General features: G+C 44.0%; 1 protein-coding gene across 1 annotated transcript in view; it reads left to right on the top strand.

The window, feature by feature from the left end:
* The window catches only part of ANTXR2 (ANTXR cell adhesion molecule 2), a 109,386-nt gene that overhangs the window by 72,695 nt on the left and 15,614 nt on the right, over positions 1-21,077 (top strand). The window contains exons 10-11 of the mRNA XM_065405127.1: positions 7,055-7,150; positions 16,380-16,421. Coding sequence (XP_065261199.1) covers positions 7,055-7,150; positions 16,380-16,421 — 138 coding nt within the window. The remainder of the gene's footprint in view (positions 1-7,054; positions 7,151-16,379; positions 16,422-21,077) is intronic.

The raw sequence follows: 21,077 nt of genomic DNA, 5'->3' as shown, positions 1-21,077 counted from the left end.
AATGTCTCACCTGTTCTGTAGGTAGGCTTTCCACACACATCTGCTCAGGGACATTTTTATTTTTAAAAGAGAAAACTGATTGCACGCTCAAATGAAGCAAACCTAGCCCTGGTCTACACTGGGTGAGGAATCAATCTAAGTTACGCAACTTCAGCTACGTGAATAACGTAGCTGAAGTTGACGTACTTAGATCAACTTACCATGGTGTCTTCACCGCAGTGAGTCGACTGCTGCTGCTCCCCCGTCGACTCTGCCTGCGCCGCTCGCGGCGGTGGAGTACAGGAGTCGATGGGACAGCGCTCGGGGATCGATTTATCGCGTCTAGACTAGAGGCGATAAATTGATCCCCGCTGGATCGATCTCTGCCCGCCGATCCGGCGGGTAGTGAAGACATACCCCAATGAACAGATTCAGTGTGGTATTGTACAAATAAATATTGACATTTGCCCAATATGCATCTATTTGCAATTGTGTCCTAATACTTAGGGCTTGTCTATATTAGAAAAGTTGTACAGTCTTAACTAAATTAATTTGAAGTCTGTATAGTTAAATAGGTGATACCCCCCAATGTAGATGCACTTAAACCCATTTAATCCTTGTTTAGCATGTATTAGTAAATTACTAAATTAAATTAAGCTAATTTAAGTGAGAGTAAACAGGTTTAAGTGCATCTACATTAAGTGAGAAGTACCACCACCACTAATATAAAAAACAAAGTTTAAAAATCTTCCTATAACTTGGTTAAAACCCTATCCCACCTCTTTTCTATGAGTTATTAGATACCAAATGGTACAGAAATGTGAGTTTTTTCTTGTGGTGAGGGTGAATGAGAAGTTCCACAAACTTAGAAAAGGAAAGTTTAAGCCGTATAAACAAGAATGCCTTGCTAAAACATATCCCAAGATAATGCCAAACAAACCTGGCAGCATTTGTAATTCTGCTATAAAATGCAGCAAACCATTTGCCAAGCTGCTCCTAGCTAGCCGCCCCATTTTCCATAGTCCTAATCATCTTGTTTCTGTTTTAGAATCTCTAAATTTGGTACATTTTTTTTTTTGGCTTCTGGCATATTATGCACAGTAAGATTTGTTTTGTAGAAATTAAGTCTTTTTAGGTGTCTAAATAGTTCTTTGAAAAGCTGGCAAGTGACTTTTGGCTGGTTAAGAAAGTATTTTATTTTAAATCCGACTTATTTTTAAAATTGCCACTAGAATAAGCATCTGGGAATATTGTTTGAATAGAAATGTACTAATCCACACTCTTGAGAACTCACAAAAATGTAACCTTACCCAAAGATGTGAGTGGGCAGTAACTGGCAGTGAGGGGTTCTGGGATTGTAGAGGCACTAACTCGCATGGAGGGGGAATGAGGTGGGGGGGCACTAGGGTTTTGGGAGAGCAGTAAGTGTCATTGAGGAGGTATAGGGGGTACGGAGGGAGAAGTAACTGGCATTAATGGGGCATGGGGGGAGGACTAACTGGAACTGATGGGGCATGCTGTGCTAGGACACTAAATGGCAGAGAGGGGGCGCTAGAGTTGGGGGACCACTAACTGGCAGCAGCGGGGTGCATGGTGTGTCTGTGTGGTTGGGAGAGGCGGTAAGAGGCACTGGGGGGGGGCATGCTGTGTGTGTGTGTGTGTGTGTGTGGCAGTAACGGGCAGCAGAGGGGCATGTGCTGTGTGTGTGCAAAGAGGCAGTAATAGGTGGGGGTCAGTCCCCGGAGTGGAAAAATTGGGGCACAGTGGGGTGGAGGAGGGGGCAGACAGGATCCGCCCACCTCCTCCCGCCCCTGGCAGCGGCTGTGCCGATACCTACCTCTCCACTGGAGAGGCTGGAGCCAGGTCTGGGAGCCAGCCAGTTTTCTCCGTCAGCAGCAGCAGCTGAGTAGCTGCTGCTCTTCCTGCCCTCTCAGCAGGGAGGCTGATCACGGTTACTCTGGTAACTGGACTTTTAGTGTCCGGTCAGCTGTGATGACTGGATACTGCCAGGTCCCCTTTTTGACCGGACTTTCCGGTCGAAAACTGGACACCTGGCAACACTAAGTCTCTGCATGATTCCAAGCAAAAGGAATGTTACCATATGCATTATGCTCAATTTCCAGATAACATACAAAACATCTTTTACACTAATGCATGATTAACTGGTTATCCTCAACACCCGACATAGACTGTCTATAAAGAGCTTCCCTCCTTTTCCATCACCATTGCTTCTGGTTTGCTAACTACTTCAGAAACTGCTGAAGATAGACCCAGTCAGAGAGCTATTTGTAGAAGGGAAAGCTGGGGAAATCTCCCTTCCCCTCTGGGCAGTCTCTTTGCTGCCTCTCAGCATTCCCTAGCTTGTCAGCTAAGGAATGTATGTTTTCAATATGTACGGTGCATATGTTTTTCCTATAGCTATGCATTATTATATGCTAAACGTATTGCAACATATTATTTACTACAGTCTGCTGCTGCAGCTCTGAGACCTTTGGATGACTTTCCTCACCCTTTAGGGACCTGCCTTCACTACAAGTATAGTTGTATCAGAGGAGCTAGTTAGGATACAATTGTCCACTGACCCAGTTACAACTTGGTTCCATTTTACAGTGTAGATGGGTCCATAGTGGTGATGTAAAGCCTGAAGTTGTATAGATGGAACTCAAGACTTTAGCCCAGTTATGGAAGATTGGTTATGGACCTGGTCTCATCTACACTACAAATTATAACAATGTTATAATTAGGTCAGGGGAAAACCAAGCTGGAACCAGGTCTCCTGATATAGCTGTATTTATATTGTAGATAGCTTTCATATAGAATAGGGGGTTTCGAAGTCTTTTGTGAAAGGATGAAATACTTGCACGAAATGTTTGCCCTTTTTAAAGCATGCCTGTACTGTGGCTTTACTTTCAGGTCGGTAAATATATGAGACCATGCATTCTGCTATTCATTGTGTGTGGAAATGCCCAGTTCCTATTGAAAGCTGTAGGAGTTGTGAGCACACAAACGGCAGAATTGACCATTTGTGTTTGTTAAAGGGAGAGAAAAGGAATATAAATAATATTCATGTCGTGCAAAATATAGATGAGTTCCCCAGGAACTTGGTCACTCTGTACTTCCAATGACCCCCCTTTTTAACCTATCATTTTGCGTGGTTTTCCACCAACAGATTGTTGTTCACAGGGAGTTAACCTGGAGTAGCCAAGCTTATTTTTTTCAACCCTTTTAAAATTGCGAATATGGATAATTTTGGGGGGTTGATGTCAGCACCAACTCAGGTTTTAGGATTTGGTGGAAGGAGTCTGAATGACGCTAGAATAGAGGCAGCTCACCAAACCTAAATCACGCTGAGACACTTAGATGAATCCATTATAAGGTTTGTAGCCTATTTCCACCTGATGTCATGATGTTGTATCAATGGATGATGATGCAACATCTTGAATTAATGACATAAGGATACAGGAGGATGCTCTGTCATGACACCCGATATACTACTCTTCCCTTTTTCTTCATCCTTTCAGAGGGGTGAGTGGGCCACTGTATGCTGAAACTATGAATTTACCATGACCACATATAAATCTACATGCTGACAGTGCAAACAAACTTAAAAAAATACAGCATCAACGCAAAACAAATCATACTAAATCATTTTATTCCTCTGCTCCATTCATGGCAAAACCTTAACCCATTTTGTTTCTCTGTGGTTAAAAGTTTTCAAGCAGCAGGAAGCAGAATAACTACAGACGTGAACTGACAGGAAATCCAGCACTACTTCTGCTCATCTTTTTTCTTTGTAAACCCTCATGTCATGCATTGTGCAGTGAAGGAAGGGCCATACAAGGAGAACTGTTGTTTCCATAGTAGCAGATGGGCAACTGCATAGAAATGGGTCACTGCTCGAACACTGAGCTAATTCTAATGGCAGAGCAGCTGATGGCTAACCTGGTACAAGAGAGTTAAAAGTTACAGCCTTCAACAGCAAACTGAAGTTGCGGCAGAGAAAACAAACAAAAAAGGTGTTGCAGCGAGGCATGGACATTATTTACTTATGATACCATCTTAAATGGTCACCTAACATTTACACATTATTAGTCATCATTTGAGTAGGGCTTGATTCTCCTCTTATTTACACCAGCATGACTTCAATACAATGACTCCTACTTTACTCTGGCGTGAGAGGAGAATCAAGCTGTATCCTTTGCCCTTTTTTTTTTTTGTCCCCCTATGAAATGTGAACAGGTCTCATTCACACAAAGCACATCACTGATTTCCCCTTAATGTTGTTCCAAATCAGCATGCTGTGGAGCACACTATACCCAGGGTTTAGAAAAAGAGTGCGCAGAGGATGTGGGTTTGGGGCTTTTAGTCTCTTAGCCACTTCTGTTCTCCACGTCCTCCCTTAAAAATAAGGTTAGAGGTGCAGTCTAAGACTTTCCTTCACACTCATCATAAAAAACATACTGACAAAAGCGGCAAAATGGGCTGACAGTTAACTTGAAATAGGCTAAGCGTAATCCCTCTCTGTGTGCCTCTGAGAGTGTGGCTCTTTAAGAGCCTCATGGCCCAATTAGCCTATGCCTAAGTGGCACCATTTAGCCTTCGGCCATCTTTGCTAGCATGCATGAGCCAAAGCAGTGACTTTGTGTGACTTGTAAGACCTTGTGAGACTATCTGAGTTTAAAGGTCTCAGTGAAGTATCTGTCTATTGAGAGAGACAAGGGGGTGAGGTAGTACCTTTTATTGAACCAACAGTCATGGCTCCTTAAAATTCCACATGTCCCTTTGGGTTAGACGGAAACTTCTTGTTATCCCTTAACTGTCTACCTCGGGGCTAAATAGGGATTGGGAGTGGCTGAGCCATTACAAACATTGAATCTATCTCCCCTTGTAAGTATTTTCACACTTGCTTCTTATCAAACTGTCTGTACTGAGCCATCTTGATTATCACTTCAAAAGATTTTTTTCTCTTACTTAATTGGCCTCTCAGAGTTGGTAAGACAACTCCCACCTGTTCATGCTCTCTGTATGTGTGTGTATATATATCTCCTCAATATATGGTTCACTCTATATGCATCCGAAGAAGTGGGTTGTAGCCCACGAAAGCTTATGCTCTAATAAATTTGTTAGTCTCTAAGGTGCCACAAGTACTCCTGTTATTCTTGCGGATACAGACTAACACGGCTGCTACTCTGAAACCTGTCTACACTAGGTTCCTTTGCATCTTCCTCTGCAGCAACTGGTATTTGCCACTGTCGGAGACATGATACTGAAGTTGATAGACCACCAGTCACATCCAGTCCGGTAGTTCTTATGTTTTTTTCCCCTGCAGGGCAAGATGAGCATTCAGACTTCAGGACTATAATTAAATCTTTATTTTTAGAATACCAAACACCATGGTATAGGAGCCCTATACATAGGGCCCTACCAAATTCACGGGCATGAAAAACACGTCACGGACCATGAAAACTGGTCTCCCCCTGTGAAATCTGGTCTTTTCTGTGCTTTAACCCTATACTAGACAGATTTCACAGGGGGAGACCAGCATTTCTCAAACTGGGGATCCTGACCCAAAAGGGAGTTGCAAGGGGGTTGCAAGGTTATTTTAGGGGGTTTGCAATATTGCCACCCTTACTTCTGTGCTGCCATCAAAGCTGGGTGGCCAAAGAGCAGTATCTGTTGGCCGGGCACCCAGCTGTGAAGGCAGTACCCTGCCAGCAGCAGCGCAGAAGTAAGGGTGGCAACACCATACCATACCACCCTTACTTCTGTGCTGCTGAGCTGGGTGGCTGGAGAGTGGTGGCTGCTGACTGAGGGCCCAGCTCTGCAGGCAGCAGCGCAGAAGTAAGGGTGGCAATACCATACCATGCCACCCTCACTTCTGCACTGCTGCTGCTGGCGGCAGCTCTGCCTTCAGAGCTGGGCTCCCAGCCAGCAGCCGCCGCTGTCCAGCTTCCCAGCTCTGAAGGCAGCACTGCCCCCAGTACCAGTGCAGAAGTAAGGGTAGCAGTACCACAAACCCCCCTACAATAACTTTGCGACCCCCCACAGCTCCTTTTTGGGTCAGGACCCCTACGATCACAACACTGCGAAATTTCAGATTTAAATAGCTAAAATCATGACATTTATGATTTTTAAGATCCTATGACCATGAAATTGGCCAAAATGGACCGTGAATTTGGTAGGGCCCTACCTCTACACCCCTTCTGGGACGCTACTTCCTATTCTCTTTCCTATCAGTGGTTGCAGACTGAATTGATGATCTGGCAAACAGCTTTCCTTAGGCAGCTCTTAATGTAATCCTTTAAAGTCATTAGCCACTGGATGCCTGGTGTACCTGTGCCAGTGACCTTTTCCCCCTCCATATTAAGCCTGATTCTCCCTTCACTTGTGCCAATTTCACATCAGTATAACTCCATTGACTTTGTGGAGTTACTCCTGACTTACACTGGAGTAAGTGAGAGGAGAATTGGGCCCATTATCTTCCAAGTGTGATTTGTGCAGTGATGGCACACACTGATCTGGAACACAGGTCCATAAAATGGCACAGGTCCATGAGTTTCAATGTTCTTTGTTTTACAGTTCAAAGTTTTGTGGCCTGTCATATTCTATATTGATGCTGTGTCCAGTCCTTTAAAATAGCCTACGCATCTGAGTTCCTCCAAAACCAAGAATACGTAAGGCACTGGAGAACATATACATTACTTTTTAATCTCCCTTCTGCCCTGTTTTGTAGTTGATACACGTCATTCATTTTATCATACAGCTTCTTTAAAGCATTCTGGTTTACCAGGTACATTCCTCGGCTCACAGAAGGGGAGGGAACTAAACATACAAGGTGTCAGAGGAGCTAACTAGGGGTGAATGTGGCCCAGAGCGGGCCTGATACTAAAGGCTTCATAAAGAGTTTTGTCTGAGTAAGATCCGCAGAAAGAGGATCCGCCAAGTAGGAACCCTCTGTGTGAATCAAGATGTAACTGTTTTGGGGGGGGAGGAAGAGACGAAAAACATTTATTAATGAGATAGAAATTGTTAACATCATCCAGTGACTGTCTTTTCCCTTCTTGTTTCTCCATAGTCGAATGGCATAGCTGCCCTTATTGCCATTCTTGTGCTGTTACTTTTGGTGGCTATTGGTCTTTTATGGTGGTTCTGGCCTCTTTGTTGCAAAGTGGTAAGTAAAAAAACGTAAATTGCTAATTTGGACATATGACCTATAACTGTCACCAAACTCTTGTTGGGAAATATAGATTATTTTTCATATATGTTTCTTGAAAGCCAGTAGTAGAGCAGCACAGTTGCTGTATAGAATGGATTAAGTACAAGAGTTTATATACTATATGAGACATAGGTTTGGGATATCTTTATCAGTGGTATATTGTAAGCCACAGAAAAGGTCTGTTTAATAACGGTGAAGTAACTGTGTTCTTTAAAGCAGTTGCTGCTTTGACAGAAACCTAAGCACAGATGAACCAGGATAGGAAGACTGGTGTCTCTCGTTGTGGCTCTTACCCGAATGCCATATTTCTGTAAAATCTTTCATAAAAGCTTTTCCTCTATTATTTGAAAGTTGAGGCTATAATGGTGTGCAGATGTTTTTCTGAAATCAAGGACTATTTTAAAAGCACTAGCACTAAAATTGATTTTTGTAGTCCATTGTGGATTCTCAAGTTGCAAATCCTTTATTCTCTTATTAATCCCTTGCAAAAAATGAAATTGTCAGCCTGTCTATATTACATCTACTTTCATCTGAATAATGAACATTCTTTATCCTTCTAGCAGCAGTCAGCAATGATGCTTCAATTCCTCTCCGCCCTCCCACACACATGCATGGCAGGAGTTTGAGATTGGTGAATTTTGATGAGGTGGCAATTTCTTCCAACCTGGCACTGTATTCCGTCTACCCAGATTTGTCACAGGGGAGGTCTCCTGGGGGTTGGGGCAGTGAAATATCATCCCTCTTCCCAAATGCTCCAAGGCTGTTACAGAAGCACTGAGGTTGCAGTTCCCACTGCTAACCGGAAGCAGGTTGTGAGGACAAGAGGGCCTCAAAACTGGCATGGAGGTACGGGACCTCAGCCTTCTGCGGATCTCCCATGTTCTATGGTTTCCAAGAGCAGAGCCAGTGGCCCTTCTCTAATGGGAAAAATCCTTCCCCTGTCCCACCCTTCACAGGATTGTCCCAAGACATCTCCAGGAGGATATCTTTGGGTCATGTTCTTTAGACTCAGTGAAGGTCAGAAGGGACCAACGTGGTCATCTACTCTGACCTCCTGCACATTGCAGGCCACAGAACCTTACCTACCCACTCCTATAATAGACCCCTACCCTCTGGCTGAGTTACTGAAAACCTCAAATCATGGTTTAAGGACTTCAAGTTACAGAGAATTCACCATTTACACTAGTTTAAAGCTGCAGAGGAAGGTGAAATACCCCCAGGGTCTCTGCCAGTCTGACCAGGGTGTGGTTTTAGGGCTTAGTGCTACAATAGTGCTGAGTTCTGAACACTCAGTGAACTTCTTATCAAATACTGACACTTCAATAGTTTTTGGTTTGACAGCCATGTCCTTACATTAGAGAGACAAGGTGGGTGAGGTAATATCTTTTATTGGCCCAGCTTCTGTCCTGAAAGACAAGCTTTCAAGCTTACACAGAACTCTACTTCAGGTCTGGGAAATGTACTCAAAGTGTCACAGCTAAACACAAGGTGGATAGTTTAGCATAGGTAGTTAATGCATATTTCGAGGGGCCATTCAAGGTGAGGTGTCCCATTAATACCTCTTCAGTCCTGGGGGGCGGGGAGGGAGAAAAAAAGATGTGTGTTTGTGGGGGAGGGTGGTTAAGTGGGTTATAGATTGTTGTAATAAGCCATAAATCCAGTGTTTCTGTTCAGTCCTATTGAGCTCCAAGGCTCATTTTTTGAAGATGTTGTACAGGTTTCCTTTGAGAATGAGGAAAAAGAGGTCAGATACAGAGTGAACTCTTTATGGAAAGTGTTCACCCACAGGTGATATGGTGTTTTTATCTTTTATCATTTTTCTGTGTGATTGTAGTGATTGTCTGGCTTCACCTACATAGTGGTCATTGGGGGATTTAGTGCATGGGATGAGGTATGCCACATGACAGGCATGTGTAGTAGGCATGTATCTTGAAAGGTGTGTTGTGGGAGGTGTTGATCATTATAGCAGTGGAGATATGTGTACAGGTTTTGCATCCGTTGTTCTGGCAGGGTCTGGTGCAGCTATGAGTTGGTGTGTCCTGGTCTATGGGAAGCTTGCTTCTAATAATGAGCTTGGAGAGGTTGGGAGGGGTGGGGGAGGGGCTGTTTGAAGTCCAGAATAGGGGGTTCAGGGAAGATTTCTTTCAGGATGTAGTCCCCATCTGGTATGGGTTTTAGTTGTTTGATAACTCACATGGATTCCAGTGTGGAGTGGTAGGGGACAATTAGGGGTGTGCAGTTGGAGGGAGTTTTATTTCTGTATTCTGTATTGAAGTTGTGGTGGAAATCTATGATGGAGTCTGGAGGATGTCTGTTCAGAGGATGAAAATATCATTGATGTAGCTCAGGTATATCATTGGTTTCGTGGTGCATTTGTCCAGAAATTCTTTTTCAAGGTGGCCCATGAAGCGGTTGGCATAATGAGGAGCCATCCTAATACTCATGGCTGTTCCCATGGTTTGGACTAAGTGTTTGCTGTTGAATATAAAATTGTGATGAGTGAGGATTAAATGGATGAGTTTGATGATGTGTTTTGGGTGGATATCTGTAGGTTGTCCATTGTCTTGTAAATATTTGAGGCAGACAGCGATGCTGTCATTGTGAGGGATGTTGGTGTATAGTGAAGTGGCATCCATGTGGCAAAGATGATGTTCTGAGGAAGGTTGTTAATGTTGCAGAGATTCTGGAGGAAGCTGGCCCTTTGTATGATGAGTGGTTTGAGGATGGTTTCTATGAGACCCAATATTCCTTCAGTAAGAGTGCTGTAGGCAGATATGTTGGGTCTGCCTGGGTTCCCTTGTTTGTATACCTCGGGAAGCATGTAGAACAGGGGTAGGCAAACTACGGCCCGCAGGACAGATCCGGCCCGCCAGCCATTTTAAGCCAACCCTCGAGCTCCTGCTGGGGAGCTGGGTCTGAGGCTAGGGTGACCAGACAGCAAATGTGAAAAATCGGGACACGGGATGGGGGGCAATAGAAGCCTATATAAGAAAAAGACCCAAAAATCAGGACTGTCCCTATAAAATCGGGACAGGGCTTGGCCCACTCCAGCACTCCAGCTGGGGAGCAGGGTCGGGGGCCGCTCCACACGGCTCCCAAAAGCAGCAGTATGGCCCCGCTCCGGCTCCTATACATAGGCGCAGCCAGAGGGCTCTGCTCTGCACGCTGCCCCCGCAGCTCCCATTGGCCGGGAACTGCAGCCAATGGGAGCTGCAGGGGCAGTTCCTGCGAGCGGGGCAGAGTGCTGAGCCCCCTGGCCGCACCTCTGCATAGGAGCCAGAGAAGGGACATGCCTCTGCTTCCAGGAGCCGCTTGAGGTAAACGCTGCCTGGAGCCTGCACCCCTGAGCCTCTCTCCATGCCCCAACCCCCTGCCCCAGCCCTGATCCCCCTCCCACCCTCCAAACCTCTCAATCCCAGCCCAGAGCACTCTCCTGTACCCCAAACCCCTCATCTCCAGCCCCACCCCAGAGCCTGCACCCCGAGCCAGAGCCTGCACCTCTGCCCCAGCCCTGATCCCCCTCCCACCCTCCAAACCCCTCGGTCCCAGCGCAGAGCACCCTCCTACACCCCAAACTCCTCATACCCAGCCCCACCCCAGAGCCTGCATCCCCAGCCGGAGCCCTCCCTCCACCCCTGCACCTCACTCTCCTGCCCCAGCCCAGAGCCCCCTCCCGCACCGTGAACTCATTTCTGGCCTCACCCCGGAGCCCGCACCCCCAACCACAGCCCTCACCCCCCTTCCACACCCCAACCCCAATTTTGGGAACATTCATGGCCCGCCATACAATTTCTATTCCCAGATGTGGCCCTCAGACCAAAAAGTTTGTCCACCCCTGATGTAGAAGGTCCCTGCGTTGGTTTTGTGGGGGATGAAGTTGTAGAGTTTATCTTTGAAGTTGTTTGAGGAAGAATTTTGATGATATCCTTAAATTCCTGGGTAAATTGTGGTGTGGGGTGTGTTTTGAGTTCTTTATAGTGGGTGGTGAGAAACAGTTGTCTACTGGCCTTGTGAACAGTCATCATGGTTGAGGACTACGATTGTGTCCCCTTGAACTGTCACAGAAAAATAAGACAAAAACACCATATCAACTCTGGGTAAACACTTTTCATAAAGTGATCACTCTATATCTGACCTCTCAGTCCTCATCCTCAAAGAAAACCTGCACAACACCTTCAAAAGATGAGCCTGGGAGCTTAAATTCCTAACTTTGCTAGATACTAAAAATCATGGACTGAATAGAGACACTGGATATAGAGTTTATTATAACAACATATAACCCACTTAACCCCCTCCCACAGCTTTCTCCCCATGACTAGAGAGGTGTTAATGGGACACTTAATTTTGAATGGTCTTTGAAATACGTGTCAAGAAGTTATGCTAAACAATCTGATCCACCTTGTGACATTCTGAGTATATTTTCCAGACCTGAAGAAGAGCTCTGTGTAAGCGTGAAAGCTTGTCTCTCTCACCAACAGAAGGTGGACCAATTAAAGATGTCACCTCACCCATCTGTAATATCTGTCTGTAATATCCTGGTACCAATGCAGCTACAACAACACTGCAAATCCTTAGATTATGATAATGTGCTCTTATTCCTTCCTTCTATTCCACATCCAGCATGTTAACATTATTCATTATCCCAGTTTGTGGCCTATTACTGTCTTCGATGTAAATGTCCTTGACTATTGATCACTCTTTCAAGAACATTAGAGAAAGGGTGGATGAAACCATAGACATGGTTGTCTTGCTGATGGAAGTATTTAGTTTCATGGGACAGGAAGAGAGCAGCAGCTCCCAAACCTAAAAACTGTTGTATCACCAGAATCAAAACAAAAAGGAATAAAGTTGTTACAGACTTTGAACAAAAACAAATGAGAACTGCAGAAGTTCCTGCCTTCTATTATCTGCAGGCAGTTGGTGGACAACACTTTAGATGACTTAGGTATTCTGCTTAATCATTGGCAGGAGTCAGTTCTCGAGATGTTAGTTGGTACAGTACCAGGGTTTTTTTTGCTGTTTTTTTTTTTTTTTTTTTTTTTTTTTTTAAAGGGAGTTCACTGTTGACAGTTCTTTCACTCCTCCTTGAATATCAGAACATATGATTGTATCAAACTGGCTTCAGGCTCTAATGCTGACATTTCCTAATGCCCACATCACTGGAACATTTGAAAAGTGTTAATGAGTGGATCAAAAGGACTGTTGCCTGAAGCAACTAACGTTTTTTTTTTATAAAGAAAATCGGCTCTCCTCCAAACTCAAGTCTTCATTCTTTGTAACTAAGTACATGAGATGCAGTCCTCCCTGATGATAAAACCAAACAAAACTGGAGACAAATCAAATTGTACATATGGTTAAGACAGAGAAGTGCTCTTCAGAACTGTCAGTACTGCATTTTACTAATGTGAATGAAGAAAAAAATTCAGGCAATCTTGCAATATTATGTCTTTTAATATCTGCAAATTCTCACACTGCATTTGAATAATTTACTACAAAAAATGCCTAAATTCCCTAGACTGTTTTTTAAAATTGCATTTAATAATGGCTTCCCAGTGAACTTTGCTTTAAAAATCAAATTGGAATAAGTACTGACTCTCTGTGTGTGTGGCCTGTCGAAACATAAGGGTGGGAGCATTTTCATACCATTTCTGTCAACAGGGCCAAATATCTGCTACTCAAAGCAGATTATTTTCTCACACCATTGTCACTTCATGGAGGGGTACATTTTCAAACAATGTTTCAACTTCTGAAGCTGTTAGTAACTGCAGCTGATTAATGCATTAGCTCATTTTAAATCTAGTTTATCCTACAACTCCAGTGAGTTTAGCAGCACCATTTTAGGGCTTGATCTCATGTCTGGAATGTCAGTGGAAAGGCTTCCACTGACTCACTGGCTTACAAAGCCCATTGAAGTTGTCATGAGTCTTTTCCTTGATTTCAGTGGCGTTTAGATCAGGCCCTTAATGGGTTTTGGATTAGATTTTTTTTTGTTCAAATCTTGGTCCCATTGAAATTAATAGGTATTTGGTGCTAATGAGCATTAGCCCACATCATAAAATTAATATGTATTTTGGCACACTTAGTTGTCTCTGCTTAGGAGAGTCTCAAGGGTGTAAGAAATGACAGTTATGAATTATTATTGATAAATATTTATTTAGGGTGTAGAGGGGCAGACTCACCCCTGCGGCACCTCCTGCTGGTCGTCTTCGGAAATGAGCTCATTTCAGCATTGGAGCGCCCCCTGCAGGCCATTGGTCTGCCTGTCCTCCAGCCCCCGTGTCCCTCTTTCAGACCCCGGTGCCCTTTTATCTGGGGTGCTGCCCCCTGGCAGTACCCCTCAGTACTAGGGTCTCCCCTCCCCAGAGAACCCCCACTCACTATCCCTACCTCACCTCAGAATAAGGCCACTGCCAGTCACCAACTAGCCCCCGCTCCCTGGGGCAGACTGCAGTATAGGCCACTTATCACAGGCAAGGTTGGGTTTGCACCTGCTGCCTTGGCCTACCCCTGGGCTGCCCTCTGCAACCCCCAGTACCCCTTGGCCTCTGCTAGGCCACAGCCTGGGGCTTTCTAGGTTGGAGCTCCCCAACCCATTCCCAGCCCTGCTCCACTCAGGTACTCTGTCTCTAGCTCACTGCAGCCAGGCCCTTCTACCTCTGAAAGCAGAGAGACTGCTTGGCCTTTGACTCCCAGCCTTTTTACATAGGGCCAGCTGAGGCCTGATTGGGGTGTGGCCCAGCTGCAGCTGCTTCCCAATCAGCCCAGCTTAGCAGCTCCCAGCCACAACCTTCCCCCAGGGCTGTTTTAAGCCCTTCAGGGCAGGAGCAGGGTAACCACCGGCCATAACTTTTTATGGCATTTTACTGACATTAGAAAGGTGTGGTGTTTAGATGTTGCTTGTAATTATTAGAACTGGGAGCACTGGCTGTTGGGAGTCTGAAAGGACAGGGAACAGGAAGGAGGGGGAGGAGTTGAGAAGGCAGAGTGAGAGCTACCAAGGGTGCAGCAGCAGCAGCTTGGTAAAGAGGTTTCCACTGTAAAAATAAAGTCCTGTTGAAGTTTGATAGTACCTTGCCTGGTTGATACAACAAAAGGCCTCAGCTCTGAAAAGGCATCAGACAAATAGCGAAATTTAAGATAATAGATAAAGAAAGTGGAAGGAAAAAGGGATGGGAGTTGAAACAAGATAATGTGAGTTTTATAATATTGAGAGAATCTTATAGGTGTTGATCTTTGGATAAACTTCAATGCTTCTCGGTGCCTATGCACATCTTCAGGTGCCTAAATACCTTTGCAAATCTAGTCCATATCCCCTCTGCTTCAAGTTTCCCATCTATAAAGTGGGCATAATAGTTCTGATCCACTTCACAGGGTTGTTATGTGGATTAACTAGTTAATGTTTGTAAAGTCCTCTGAGATCCAGTGCTGGAATGCACTACCGAAACATTATTTATTCACCCTTAAGTTAAAAAGTATAGGAGGAAAAATCATGTTCTAACACACTTTTGCAAGCATGAAACAAACATCCTTCCATTGAAAGTCCATAATTTGTTCTCCTACCTGTTGAAGGTTCCAAGAACTAATGAACCAGTTTAATATTTTAATTCTGAAGTATTTGGTAATATGTTTCCAGTTATATCATGCATTTACTTTTAACTATATTCATTTTAGTATCATCCATATATGTGATGCCCAAATTTATTTTGGAAGTAAACTATTTTGGTGGCATTATTATCTGAGATGTCAGTGGTGACATCCAAGTTACTTTTATCAAGATTTAAAAAAACATTTCTTCTACATATGATGCCATGAGTCCACTTATTTACTTGATATTCAGAGGCACTGATGAAGATAATTAAAGTACTGGAATTAATGGCAGGGATAGGGATAAAATAACATAACTAGTATTTCAATACAAATGTAATTTTAGGAGCTTTTTATGTAGCAGTCATTTTATATATTTTAATCAAATCTGTATTGTACCAATGCACAAAATAATCATGAGTCCTAGTATAGGTGGAGTATTTCTTTTTTCATATCTGAACAATACTGAGGCACAGAAAATCATGACTGTTTGTATAGATAAAGTATTTCTTTACTGTTAGCTTGGCCACAGAGCGAGCCCACCTGTAGTCTGCTAAGTCCAGCTTGTTTCTGTTTTGCAGAAAACTGTTTCTGACTTTAATTTTTGCTATCATCTTAATAAATACATTGGTGCATTTTTTCTGTTTAATGGCTTGTTGGGGATTTTGAGGTGAGTAGCAGGGGAACTCACAGAAGTTCACGCGCTGCATATGTGTAAGAGAGCAGAAAGAAAGTGGAAGGGGTTTAAGTGGCATAAGTCTATTTTTTATGCTATATTGCATATTAAATTAAAGCCTAAGACTAAGCTAAATAAGCTTAGGAGCACTTCATGTAGAGTGAATAGAGGGCTGTTATTACTAACATGAAAGCTCCCTGGCATGCGCTCGCTTTCCTGTTTTCCACTCCGTTGACAAATTGTTAATATTTATGTACCAGAAACCCCGTGGATGGCTATAAATTAGAAACGAACCTCCTTAACAGGAGGGATTATTTTCCAGTAGCAATTTAAGAATGCTTGTGAATGTAGCAACACCACACTGTAGGCATTGCACACTGAGCACCACAAAGGAGAGCCATTTTGAAATTATAGATCTGAAATGTGAAAGCTGCAGAAATAATTTGGGTGGATAGTTTAAAGGCCTAGAGTTGATCTTGAGTTTCCGGAAGGCATTTCACACTTGTCACTGGGCCAGAAATTCTCCACATGACATGAGAAAGCTGGTTTATAGTTAAGCAAGTCCTGAGATAGGCTTTTGGGCTGCCTTTTTCTGATACTGACTAATTAACAACATAGGACTTCATCACTGGCTCTTACTTAGAATGACTGAACCTTATCCAATTAGTAAATAAATGGGCAGGCATGTCCCAAAGAGTGCCTGTCAACAAGTTGATTTTATTTTATATTAGAGGGATGGTGTTCATCCCCACACACGTTTGGTAATCAGGAGTCCAGGGAGTTGCAACAGCAGTTGCCAGTTTGTGAAGAAACATTGGGGATTCATAGCGGAATGGTTAACAATTAAGATATTCTATCAGATTTTGAAGGTCATTTGCAGTCGCTGACTGCTGTCACTCATGCTTCTCTTTGTATTGTTTTTAGGTCATCAAGGATCCTCCACCACCACCTCCAGCTCCAAAAGAGGTACAGTATGAGGATGTTTGTTGACCCTTACAATAAGACATCATCCTAGCACACCACCAGTTACATTAATTACATTACACCATCCCATTAAATATTGCTGTATATTACAAACCAGCTCTTTCCCCCCAGCTGCTGGAGAGAAAAGATGTCACAGTGGTTAGGGCATTTTCCTGGCACGTGAGAGACCAAAGTTCAGGTCCCAGATCTGTCACAGTCTTCTTCTGTGACCTTGGGGAAGCTGCTTTTTTTGTGCCTCCATCTGTGAAATGGAGGTAATAGCACTTCCCTAACTCACAGAGAGGTTTGGAGGATAAATACATCAAAAAGATATGAGGTCCTCAGATATTACATTGGTGGGAACCATGTAAGTACCACAGATAACTAGCTACTCTAGCCACAATTTCTCCTTAACTAGCGCCATCCCCTCTTTGGGCTGCATCTGTCCCACCTTGTTAAAAACAAAATAAAATAATCAAAGGTACTATATTTTCGATGCTGATAATAATGATACTTGGTGCTTATCCATATGTGATGCCCAGTTTTATTTATTTAAAATAACAGTAAAACCCACCATAACAAGAAACTCGAAGCTTCCTAACAACGAACAATCTTAAAATAACAGTTCATGACATACACTGAATTAACTCAGCCAGACAGTAAATTAAAGCACCAATAAAACCCTTTAATCATCCCCTGCCCCCTTGTTCTCCTCCAGGTACCTATTCTAAACTTCCTCCCAAAATTCTTTCAAATAAATGGCTTTGTGTTGCATGTGTGCTCCTGCACAGGCCAGACTGCTAGAATTCTGGGTGGCATCTGACCCACCTTTTTAAAACAAAATAATCCAAGATACTGTATTTTTGTTGCTGGTAATCATGATACTTGGTGCTTATCATATGTACAGAGTTCTGTACAAATAACCAACTACAAATATTGCTTTGTTTTATTACTGAATATTAAGCTTGTAGTGATCAATGGCTCCATGTCTAGTTGGCAGCTGGTTTCAAGTGGAGTGCCCCAGGGGTCGGTCCTGGGGCCGGTTTTGTTCAATATCTTCGTTAATGATCTGGAGGATGGCGTGGACTGCACTCTCAGCAAGTTTGCAGATGACACTAAACTGGGAGGCGTGGTAGATACACTAGAGGGTAGGGATCGGATACAGAGGGACCTAGACAAATTAGAGGATTGGGCCAAAAAAAACCTGATGAGGTTCAACAAGGACAAGTGCAGAGTCCTGCACTTAGGACGGAAGAATCCCATGCACTGCTACAGACTAGGGACCGAATGGCTAGGCAGCAGTTCTGCAGAAAAGGACCTAGGGGTCACAGTGGACGAGAAGCTGGATATGAGTCAACAGTGTGCCCTTGTTGCCAAGAAGGCTAACGGCATTTTGGGCTGTATAAGTAGGGGCATTGCCAGCAGATCGAGGGACGTGATCGTTCCCCTCTATTCGACATTGGAGAGGCCTCATCTGGAGTACTGTGTCCAGTTTTGGGCCCCACACTACAAGAAGGATGTGGAAAAATTGGAAAGAGTTCAGCAGAGGGCAACAAAACTGATTAGGGGGCTGGAGCACATGACTTATGAGGAGAGGCTGAGGGAACTGGGATTGTTTAGTCTGCAGAAGAGAAAAATGAGGGGGGATTTGATAGCTGCTTTCAACTACCTGAAAGGGGGTTCCAAAGAGGATGCATCTAGACTGTTCTCAGTGGTACCTGATGACAGAACAAGGAGTAATGGTCTCAAGTTGCAGTTGGGGAGGTTTAGGTTGGATATTAGGAAAAACTTCTTCACTAGGAGGGTGGTGAAGCACTGGAATGGGTTACCTAGGGAGGTGGTGGAATCTCCTTCCTTAGAGGTTTTTAAGGTCAGGCTTGACAAAGCCCTGGCTGGGATGATTTAGGGTACGTCTTCACTTACATCCGGGTCCGGATGTAAGCAATCGGCTTTCTGAGTTCGATTTATCGCGTCTGGTTAAGACGCGATAAATCGATCCCGGATCGATCCCGGAAGTGCCCCGGATCGATCCCGGAAGTGCTCGCCTTCGACGCTGGTACTCCAGCTCGGCGAGCGGAGTACGCAGCATCGACGGGGGAGCCTTCCTGCCGCGTCTGGACCGCGGTAACTTCGGACTAAGGTACTTCGAATTCAGCTAAGTTATTAACGTAGCTGAATTTGCGTACCTTAGTCCGAAGTGGGGGGGTTAGTGTAGACCTGGCCTTAGTTGGGAATTGGTCCTGCTTTGAGCAGGGGGTTGGACTAGATGACCTCCTGAGGTCCCTTCCAACCCTGATATTCTATGATTCTATGAAATGGAGGGCACATGGTAATCCAACTTTGCCTGAAAAAACACAAAAAGACTTCATTAAGGTAAAATTAGGGTTGCAGGCACATATCAGTGTTTTGAATTTATATCACCTTTGAGGAACATTACAATTAACACCCCCACCCTCACCCAAAAGCCCTAAATATTAGAAATCCAGGAAATTCAGAGCTAAGGTTACCACTTTCACAAAACCACACAGTCACACACAAATGACAATTAAGGCCCTGATCCTGCAAAGACTTAGAGGCATATGCTAAACTTTCTGTAGCGTGAGCCAGCAGGCCTGATTCTCGTTTATACAGAGGCCCCTTTTTACCATTCTGGCATTGTAAAAGGGCCTTAAACTAAGCAAAATTGCAGTTAACAGAAGGTAAAATCATAGGCAATTTGTAGTTATCACACGAGTTAGGTCAAGTTAAAAACTGTTTCATTTTGAAAAACTTTGTTTCAAATTTTTAGGCTTTCCCTGCCCTTTCTCTCACTTCTTTTTCCCATCTTCTTCTAGTGGGGAAAAAAAGTAGGATTTCCCCCCCACCTTGTTAAAAAAAAAATGTGCACACAAATACATTGTATATCTGGATAGAAATAGATTATGGTGTGATTCCTCCTCTCGTTACATGTTAAAAATTGCAGATGTTCAAAATTAAAGGCTGTAGACTTTATTATACTTGTATACACCAGCAGAAAACAGTGTCAAATAATTGTTGGGGCCAGATGTTCTTGAAAACATTGGACAGCTAGTCCAGGATTTGAGCCATCACTTTCACCATCACTCCTTTATCTGAGTTCTCTGATTTAGAGAGATTCAGCTGAACAAACAAATTTCTTAAGATGAACTGTAAAGAGAGCAATATGCATTACTTCCAAAATCGATCCGAGAACCCTACATTGCCTTGGGGGCAGAGTTAAGATTGGGATTGTAATTTGAGAATGACTGTCACTTGTGAAAGGGAAACCTTACCTCTGAAATTCCTGGGGTTCTAATTTTTTTCCCCTCTTAACTTGTAAGTCTGATAGTGACGAAAGTCACTTAAGCCACTGACAAATGCTTGCAACTTTGACTTCCCTTAACAAAATGCTTTGGTGTTAGAAGTTCCTTCTGTTTGGAAATCGTCCGAACATGGGACTGGGGAGGGATGAAACCTTGGGTTGGTGTCAGATTGGGGTGGGGACATTCTCCCCCTTCCAGATGGTTTGCTGAGATGTGCAGGAGAAGAGCCTGTCGTTTGTGCACTTCCTAATATCTGCAGGAAAGGAGATTTTACCAGAGTGGGAATTCCTTTCTGAGGACCTCATGAGATCTATGGAAGTGGGATGGAAAAGGGGAGAGCAGAGGGGAACCACGCTGCGGGATTAGCCTTCTATTCCTGTGGATATCATGAGCTTCACAGGAGCAAAATCCACTCCTGGGGTATAGAGAAATAAGTCTTGTCTTGGTGAGCACCTTAGGGAATATCCAACAGAATGTCCTTGAGCTGGTATCTGGGTTGGAGGGGTGAGCAGTAGAGCAAGGAGGGCTGCCCCTGAAACTGACTGGATGAATCCAATCATTTTAATCATCTACAGTCTGTTCTCAAGCTATGATCTGCCAAAAAAAAAAGGTGCTGCAAGACTCTTCTATCTGTGGAGCCCGCCGCTGTTCACAGTGTGGCTTAGTGTCCAAGAAGCTTTGGAGAATCTTTGTAGGATGATTCCGCAACCTTCTGTGCTCTGGATAGCAGACCAGGTCACTCAGTCCTGGGCAAGTGGGTGTTCTAGGAGTATCACGGGTGGGTCTGCACATGGGCCTTGATTCAGATTTAAGTGTACGTTCAAGCATGTCCTTGAGTCAAGTGTGTGCGGCCACAGCTCAGGATCACTTGGTCCAAACGTCACATGGGAGACCAGCGGAATGTGTCTGCTACCCACCCTTGGCCCTCCACTAAGAGCTGCAGATCTGTTGCGATCAGTCTACTGCAGGCTGTTGATGATTCTGCCCCTCTGTCCTTTGGCTATTGCCCTGGGTTTTGTACAGAGAGCAAAGCCATTTTACTGGAGCAGGCCTCTGTGGTTGGGAATCTGGCTCTTTAAGCACACAACGTTTTTAAAAGAGGGAAACAATGTTAATGATTTTTCTCTCTCAGTGTTTTGTTTGTTCTCATTACTGGAAAGGAGGATAATGGGGTGAATGAGCTCTGATTAGTGGAAAGTCCAGTTTATTAAATGGCTTGAGAACGCTGGTCACAGTTTGGGACACTTCTGATGGTTGCCAGCGATGTTCTCCCATGTGCTAAAAACATTTCCAAGCATGGCCAGATAGCACGTGAAATAATGAAAACTGCTAGACATGT

The sequence above is a fragment of the Emys orbicularis genome, chromosome 5 (assembly GCF_028017835.1).
Source record: "Emys orbicularis isolate rEmyOrb1 chromosome 5, rEmyOrb1.hap1, whole genome shotgun sequence".
Lineage (NCBI taxonomy): Eukaryota > Metazoa > Chordata > Testudines > Emydidae > Emys > Emys orbicularis.
This window is presented reverse-complemented; position numbering and strand designations above follow the sequence as displayed.